Source organism: Euprymna scolopes, chromosome 24, assembly GCF_053919585.1.
Source record: "Euprymna scolopes isolate OS-2025 chromosome 24, ASM5391958v1, whole genome shotgun sequence".
In the NCBI taxonomy this organism is placed as follows: domain Eukaryota; kingdom Metazoa; phylum Mollusca; class Cephalopoda; order Sepiida; family Sepiolidae; genus Euprymna; species Euprymna scolopes.
This window is the reverse complement of record NC_136505.1, coordinates 99,268,998-99,278,567: the sequence shown is the minus strand read 5'-3', so window position 1 is coordinate 99,278,567 and position 9,570 is coordinate 99,268,998. Positions and strand designations below refer to the sequence as shown.

Below are 9,570 nucleotides of genomic sequence, written 5' to 3'. Positions count from 1 at the left end.
TCTGGCTGAAAACCGATTACATCGATTTTCCCAAATCACAGTACTCTGTATATCAAATTTCGAGTCTGTAGACTAAAAATTGAGAGAGTTATTGCATAGGGAAATGTACACAGACAGAGACGTTCACTTTTCTATAAGCGAGATAAGACACAGATTAAAATCCGATGAAAAATCCTGATAGATATTACTAGAGGTAATACTTTCAGGGTGATCCTAGCCAAAAAGGAAAAGCTCAATATTTAAGAATAGAGCAATATATAAGTTTAGTGGTTAAATTTAAATTCTGAAAATCAAAATATAGACACATATATTCAAGTTAAGAATTTATTGTTTGACAAAAGAAATATATAGAAGGGGTTATATTAATTTCCTTAATCCTTTTGTTATATGGGATTTACTGCCTTCTCTCCTGGACCAATATTCTGCCTACTTGGAAATAAAACCCCGGAGGACATTATACTCCTTTCGATAATGGACTGCCCAGGTTGTATGAAATTCCCTTTTCCAATAATTATTTTCATATAACTATCATTCACCAGCCAAAAAACTATTTTCAATATTTGTGGTGATAAGCAAAATACCTATCTACTCACAGCTGAACATTTTGCTAACCACATTTCATTTCCTCTGATGATATAAGCCATTATTGAAAATTCATGGATTAAGGAAATTAAAATAATCCCTTTTATATATTCCTTTTGTCAAACAATAAATTTTTAACTCGAATATATGTGTCTATATTTTGATTTTCAGAATTTAAATTTAACCACTAAATTTATATATATATGTCTGGTGAGGGGTAAAAAAAATATATATATATATATATATATATATATATATATATTGACTTGCAGAAATTAATAGTCAAGTGATCAAGTTCACGCAGGCGCAGAAATGAATGTCTGGCTGTAGGCCAGATAAGCTTCCCGCAGTTTTATTTATTTGTTTCTCCACGATGTTGGTGTCCAATGAATAGCAATTGTCTGATATGAAGGGTTTTCCCCACATTGATCAACGCAAATTGCCTTTCTGGATGTCCCGGCCAGAAGGCCAAGTGAATATGTTTGCTTCAATTAGTTTCAGTTTATTTATATGAAAAAGACAAACAAACATTGGAAAGGACGGGATAGTGGGAATTTTTTAAAAGTCAATAAAAATAAACATAGATACGACGTCCGTTTTTTAATCAGAGATATTATAATCTAGGAAGCATAAAGAAACTTCTAAATAAATGTAACCTTGTCGAGAACCCCACGAAAAAGACTTTACCGGACATACAAAAACGTGTGCGGCCATTTTGCCTTATATATATATATGTTTCATTTATTCTTTGCTATTCAGAGTTGGCATGTTTTGTACAAGACTACATTTTGCTCAGAAACTCTATTTTGACTTCCAGGGACATCATAGTCAGCCATTATGAAATTTATTGAACATGCCACGGGGAGATAACTCCAGTTAAAGCGCCGACACTCCCTCCCCATCTTTAATACTAGCTTTTCTTCCTAAAAATCAAACCTTTTGCTCGGTATCATAACAAATAGTTTTTTCGCTGTAAAAAAGAAACTACTCTATGAAATTAAGTGAAATTTTTTTTCAGAGGACTTCGTTCGATAACGGATACGTACAATATAACCTTTTTTCGATATTTTAATTTTTTAATGCCTTGATTAAACTGTACAAGTACCAATTTGTCTAATATATAGGTTGAGAATTGCCCTTACACAAACGCACGGTCTCACTTTATATATATATATATATATATATATATATATATATATATATGTTTTATTTTTTTATTACCGTTTTATCTGTTTGGCTACATGTTTCAGATGTTGGACCATGTTTACGGTCTAACAGCCTCGTCAGGCCTTACAGAAGTGGTTGTTAGTATTAGAAGAATTGTTTTAGAAGAAATAGAGTAAAAAAGATAGAGAAAGGGGGGGTGAGGTAGGAGATAATAAAGGGGGAGGGAGACGAGTATTGACAATATTTCAGTTTTGAGGGTTAAGATACATTAGATTGTATTGTGTGTGTGTGGGGTAGCAGATTCAGGTAGGCGTGGGTGGAGATATATGGATATAGGGAGGGGGAGGTGGAGAGATGATGGTAAAAAAAAACGAAGAAAAAAAGAAAAAAGAGGGGGGGTAAGGAGAGGAGAGGAGAGGAGAGGAGAGGGGAGGGGAGTTTCAATTTTTAAATTTTAACTGCTTTTTGCTTGTTTGGTGAGGTATATTAAGTAAAAACAAGCAAAAGGCAGTTAAAATTTAAAATTGAAACTCCCCCCCTCCTCATCTTAACCCCCTCCTCCCTTTTTTTTTACCATCATCTCTCCACCTTCCCCTCACTATATCCATATATCTCCACCCACACCTACCTGAATCTGCTACCCCCCCCCCACACACACAATACAATCTTTTTGTTTATTAAATTATTAGATGAAAAGGTTATTATACAGTTTAATCAAGACATTAAAAAATGAAAATATTGAAAAAAAAAAAAAAAAAAAGGCTATATTGTACGTATCCGTTTTGGACTGAAGAACTCCGAAAAAAAAAAAAAAAATTCACTTAATTTGATCGAGTAGTTTTTTTTTTTTACAGCTAAAAAACACATTTTTATGACAACAAGTTGAAGGTAACCATCTTTGAATTTTTTTTAACACACCACGGGGAGATAACTCTGTTTAAAGCACCGACACTCTCTTCCCATCTTTAATTCTAGCTTTTCTTCCTAAAAATCGAACCTTTTGCTCGGTATCATAGCGAATTGTTTTTTCGTTGTAAAAAAAAAAAAAAGGAAAAGAAAAAAAAAAAGATTGATGAAATTAAGTGAAATCTTTTTTCGGAGAACTTCATTCCATAACGGATACGTACAATATAAACTTTTTTTCAATATTTTCATTTTTCAATGTCTTGATTAAACTATATAAGTACCGATGAAAAATACAGAATAGTTCAAAAGTTTCCCTCCGCATTTTTCATGACTTTCTAAATAATAATGTCCGATAACTGTAAAAGTTTTATTTTCAATCATTCTCCGAAAAACATGTTAAAATTCAAAAGTAAAGATTTCGGTACATATGCCATTCACAGTTCTTCACTTATTTACGGACAGTTATCCTCATCTTCATAGTTGTTGTTGTTTCATCATATTGTTGCATAGTGGTACATATTGGGGACACATTACCGGGGACTCAGAACAGATAACGATGATAATGAGGGAGACATTTTTATCTTACTGAGATGATTCTTGTTAACACATATTGAGGGGAGGAGATACATTATTGATGATGGAAGGAGCACATTATTTGTAAGGGGGTTACACAAGAGTTCGTTACAAGATGATGATAAAAAACACATTTACCTTTTCTGTTGTAAAGAATGACGACACGAGACAAACAGTTACAAACATAGTTGGTTTCTTTATTCTTCAACCGGCCGATTGGTGACGTCAGGAATTCAAACTTGATCTACATGGTCTACTGGCCTCCCTTTGCTTCTAAGGGGCTCTCCTCTCGATCTCACCTAACTGACTCTCTCTCATCAACTTCCTAACCTCAAACTCACAGATTCAATATATCGAGAAATCTTCTTTGTTTATGACGTCAGACGTGTACTGTCGACAAAAGTGACTATATCACATTTTCTACACATGTCTGTCCAACACACTTTTGGCAAACAAAGAATCCTCAATTCTACTTGTTTAATATCTAATCTATTTTTAAACAATGTTTTTTTTTTAATTCGCATTGTCCATTCTTTTAACTGACATATTTACTATCCAGATTTCTAAAAGAATGGACAATCGACTCTTTTTCTGACATAATTAATATTTAGCTATTCTAATAGAATTAACAATGAACTGAAAGCCTAACATTCCATTTTTCCATTATCTTTAACATTTGCTTACAGGGTTCGATTCTAGCCTTTTCCTAATATCATTTTCACTTATCTAGTATGTTTTCTTACTTACATGAGAAGGGGACAGCCTTTTCATGTAACAATATTTTGGCCAACTCATCCTCTGGCCTTTTTCAAGTGGTTAACTGTGACGGGATAGGGATGCTGAGTCTTGAACTGTATCCCTAATAATTACTGACTTCCATAGTTTTTAACCAACTCATCATGTTCTTTGGCCAACTAATCATCTGGTCTGCTTTTGGGTAGAATTGAAACTGCTATCTTCAAACAATGCTCACCTGGAACCACCTGAAGAAGGCCAGAGGATGAGTTGGCCGAAACATGGTGAAGCAACAACAACTATGAAGATGAGGATAACAGTCCGCAAATCTATACTCCTATAAATTTTTTTTTTTTTTTTGTGTATCGATATTCATATTAAAAGCCTTTTTTCTATTTATTTAAAAAAAATAATAATACAATTTTGTTATATATATGTGCCCCAGAATTGCATTCATTTGCAAAAGATCTAGCTAATTTGCATATTCTTTTAAACATTCATTTTAATTTATTCCCTATTAGTTTTTTTTCGGTTTTCTTATGGGATGATCATCTATAGTTAAATATTACAAGTAATTATATTCATGCAGATATTCTACATGATTTATACTTGCATAATATTTGTGTAAAAAGATTATAAACACAAACCTCTTTCTATATATATTTATGAATGTGTATATATATATTTGTTTAAAAAAATTTTGCCTACCAAACTCCAGCCAGTTTTTGGTCTACAGACATGAAACTTAATATATAGGATATTCGAACCTATGCAAAGCTTTATATTTGGATTTTAGTTGGGGAAAATCGGTGCAAAAATGCAAAAAAAAAAAAATGGAATTTGCCAAATGAAGGTTGAATGGCGGTATTATGAATATGCATGCGTAATGTAATAGCTATTGGTTCAGGTCTTCATCGCTCAAACATTGACGTCAAAGGAAGGAGTAAATCATAAGCTAAACATTTTGGTTTTGAATCTCGGTGGTGGCGCACAAGTCATTTTTTTAACTTTTTAAATCATTACTATATATTGGGTCCAACATAATCTATAAATAGAAAAGCGAAAATGTATGTATGTATGTGTGTTCGCTTTTTCTGTGTGTCTACAAAAGGCTTCTTTCAGAGAAGCGGTCCGTCGGTTCACAACTTTTTAAAACTTTTTATATCACATATAAATCGTAATATCTCACAGTTAACAACGAAGCTCGCCTGTCTATTTAATTTGCTCGATTTCGGGAAGATAAATATTCAATATTTGTCGCTCGCCGCATGTGGGTTAGTCTTTTTCCTATAAGATCTTGTGGGCGAGGAAAAAAGCGTTCAGCAGTAAATGAAATACTATCCGCAGTTAAACTTGACCTCATTAACTCATTAAAACGGGCACCTGCTAAATCCAAGTAATTAAATAAATTCAAACGTGTTTCCGTTAGCATCTCGCGGTGGGGCAATGGTTAACATCTCACGTTTTCTTTTTTCCACACTTTAATTTACAACTTTGCCTCAAGGGTTCGGGTTCGATCCTCATACTTACTTTTTTTTTTTACCCCCCCCCCCTCCAAACACCTGGGCAACGTCGGGCACCCCTCGCTAGTACTTTCATAAATCAGAGTCCATTTTCTGTAGGCTGCTTTTGAACCCAGTCAACGACAGGTACTTTTGCTAGTATAATAATGAATATGAAATCTGCATTAATCAAAATATCATATTTAAACGTATTTTACGACGTCAATTCTATACAAGTCAACTTTTTTTAAAACTTGAAATTTGCTGTACAGTGTAGTTAAACAATGATGGTTATTAACAATTTCATTTTTGGCAAGAGGGTGGGAGGGGATTACAACCCTGTACTTATTTTCTAAATTAAAAAAAAATGTCTAACAACGTTTTAATCAAATGTTACAATCTTATTTTAATTTCAATAAAACTTGGATGATTGGCTTTTTATTAAAAACTCAAGTCTATGGACGGACATATGGCATGAACTGAACTTGTTTTAGTAACACTTTTGGTTCTTATCCAGAATACAACCTAATTAACAAAAACAAAACCACAGAAAAAAAAAAATCTTTATATTGTACATATCCATCATGGAATGAAAATGTCATATTCCAAAAATCATATAAATTAGCAAGACCTGTAGAAATTCCACAGCGGCATATTTCATAAGTAATATATTGCTGATAGGCATTCTATGGATGTTCAGCATGAATGGAGACCTCACAATATTATTGTAAAATTTTTGTTAAAACTGTAAAATTATTTATCTCATCAGGTTCAATGTTGCTTAACTTTGGTGATCTAACAGCGAGAACCAGTGTATCAAGTTGATTATTATATAAAACAAGCAAATATCTGTGCATATTCCCAGCTAAAACTTGAAAAATATGCAACAAACACCCACAATGTTGGTATTTCGTTTTAATATGCATAACCTCGGATATATAATATCTAAAAATAAAAAATAGAAATGTAAAAAGAGAAAACAATAATAATTACTAGCAAGACCTGTGGAAATTGCACAGTGACATCTTTCATATGTAATTTATTCCTGCAGGGCATTCTGTTGATGTTCAGCATGAATAAAGAGTCCACGATTTTATTGTAGCCCTTTTGTTAAAACTTTAAAAATTATTTATCCAAGTAATCTGGTTAAAATATATGTTAGAACATATTTAGTTACTACGGTCTATCTCCAATATACTTATAAGAGTCTGTGACGTATTTCCATTGTATGGACGCCCGACGAGAACGGAAACCTTATGATATTATACCATCATTAGAAAGAACAAACACTACCCTTGGATCCTAGTCAGAAGACTAAGAAAGTATATCTTAGTTTCGCATACGGCCCAAAAACGACATCAATTTTTTTAGGAATTTTATTTTATATTTTTATATTGTATCTTCGGTGATCAGGAGATCCTATTTATTAAAAAGGAAGATAGAAAGTGATAACATACTACGAACATTAAATTAACGTATCTATATAGTAATTTAATGTTTGTAGTATATCGCCTTCTACTCTCCTTTTTAATAGATAGGATCTCCCGATTAAATAATTTATAATCTGGAAACCATGACGTACGTATGTACATTATGGTATTAATATATAGATTAATCAAGTATTTTATTTTACTAAAAAGAAAATAATTCTTAAACAATTTTAAGACATTATTGTGAAATAATTAGCATTACAAAGCTGATCACGTAAGTTTGAATTATTATTGATTTATCTACACCTGTTTTTTTTTTTCGTGAGACAGTCCCATTTTGCTTACTCATATAATTTTATTTTCTTAGTTAAAAAATGAAACTACTTGATCAATTTACGTGCTTTTTGGAATATGATATCTTTGTTCTGTGACAGGTACGTACATCAAATATTTTTTTTTTATTTAGGTTGAACTGTGGACTTGCACCTGCTTTTTATTTTCTATGACGCTTACGCCTGTACGAGCAACATAGATTGTTGGTCTTCCGTGCAGTCATTGAAGAATCTTGGAGTTTTACGGAAGCATTTCTCCGTGTGATATTTCAGCGACGAGCGCCACTTGTAGAGTTTGTTGCAATATCGGCACCGATAGTGCTGACTGCCATGCTGACCGCGCATATGCGTCGACAAAGAGTCCTTGCTCGAACACGTCTGTTCACATATCTGGCACCGGTACAAGTCTGTGTTTTGATTTTTCGTTCTCCCACAAAACCGACGGTGCATCGTCAGACTTTTCTTGAAACGGAATGTCAAATTGCAGCGGTCGCATTTCTCCGCTAGAATGCTATGTCGGTCGACGTGAGTTTTATAAGTCCAATAGCTATCAAACCCGCGACCACACACTGAGCAATTGAAAAGAAATTTGCCGTAGTGCTTGGAATTCATGTGACTCTGTAAGCCGTATTGCGTCTTATAGCGTTGGCCGCACTGCTGGCAGGAGATGTTTTCTGCCTCATTGTTGGCTTTATTATCCTCTGCCGATAAGGTATGGGAGAGTGGTTGAAGTGGAGATGACACGCCGAGAGGTATACTAGTTGATGTTGGTTGTACGGGGTTTGGAGGAGGGGTATTCTCAAATAGGTCTGCGTGATACATGTTGATATGCTGAATTAAAAGATCTTGAGAAGCCGTTGAGAAAATGCACTGAGGACATTCGTAGACCGGAACGTCATCGTCATCGTCCGGGACCTCCACCTTTTCGACCTGAATGACCTCTTCCCTTTCCACTGAGGCTGTAAGTTCTTCCAGCTGCTGGAACACAGTGTTGGGTTCTTCCAAGGATGTCTTGGACAGCTCTACAGTGGAAAGAAAAACATAATTGGAAGCGGTCACATCACTCGTAACATTTATTAACGAGAAAAAAAAATTAAAAAAAAATGAAGGACAAAGTTCACAGAGGAAGAGGGGAAGAGATGGCAGTGGGTGTTGAGTGGAAACATTGTAAAAAGGAGAAAAAAAAATGTTTTGGAATTTTTGATGATTTTGATATATAACAACTAGAAAGGTGACCTGACGTTGCCCGGGATTGAATGATGATCAATGAATGTTCCACACTCCCATATGTTTATTGCCATCAAAATTGATGAAACAGACCATTTTTCAATCAAATCGATTGACTGCCTGCTCTAATTAGGAACCCATCGTGGTGCACTAGGAGGAAATTCACATGCCTCTTGTAATGACTTATTTCACAATATATTGTAGTCTACATTGCACTGTAGAGAATCTACTGTTGATTTTATGTTAGGCCTTTCTCCTTGGGTGGTAATAAAACTTCTCAGATATACTTGTGATATTAGGCTGTGTAAGGGGTTAACTTTAGTCAAAATTGTCTGTTTATTCTTTCTTCAAATTATTTTAATTATCGACACTTATCACTGAAATTCAGACACAAAACCTATCTAAGAACACTGCCAGGCACATAAAGTACCTTTGTGTGAAATTTCATAAGAAGTGACCTAGTCGTTTTCGAGTTGCAGGAACAAACTCACGCATAGACAAAGTCATTTCGTATGATGAGATTATCTAACATGATAATATTTGAAATAATTAAAATCTGATATTGTTATATATCGTTTCGTTCCTTTTATATTGTTATATATCGTTTCGTTCCTTTTATATTGTTATATATTGTTTCGTTCCTTTTATATTGTTATATATTGTTTTGTTTCTTTTATATTGTTATATATTGTTTCGTTCCTTTTATATTGTTATATATTGTTTTGTTCCTTTTATATTGTTATATATTGTTTCGTTCCTTTTATATTGTTATATATTGTTTCGTTCCTTTTATATTGTTATATATGGTTTCGTTCCTTTTATATTGTTATATATTGTTTCGTTTCTTTTATATTGTTATATATTGTTTCGTTCCTTTTATATTGTTATATATTGTTTTGTTCCTTTTATATTGTTATATATTGTTTCGTTCCTTTTATATTGTTATATATTGTTTCGTTCCTTTTATATTGTTATATATTGTTTCGTTCCTTTTATATTGTTATATATTGTTTCGTTCCTTTTATATTGTTATATATTGTTTCGTTCCTTTTATATTGTTATATATTGTTTCGTTCCTTTTATATTGTTATATATTGTTTCGTTCCTTTTATATTG

At 33.1% G+C, this 9,570-nt stretch overlaps 1 protein-coding gene across 5 annotated transcripts in view; it reads right to left on the bottom strand.

Moving 5' to 3' along the window:
* LOC145246863 (non-homologous end-joining factor 1-like) overlaps positions 1 to 9,570 on the bottom strand; it is a 96,923-nt gene that overhangs the window by 36,967 nt on the left and 50,386 nt on the right. For 2 of the 5 annotated variants that reach the window (XR_013863200.1, XR_013863199.1), the window contains exon 6: positions 7,382 to 8,249. The exons of 1 other annotated variant lie outside the window; for it this stretch is intronic. Coding sequence is in view for 2 of the 4 variants with exons in the window: in XM_080108711.1 (XP_079964837.1) it covers positions 7,405 to 8,249 (845 nt within the window). In the remaining 2 variants the exon portion in view is untranslated. Of the gene's footprint in view, positions 1 to 5,845; positions 8,250 to 9,570 lie in introns of those variants that run through there. 2 more of the 5 variants (XM_080108711.1, XM_080108710.1) reach the window with 1 other exon arrangement.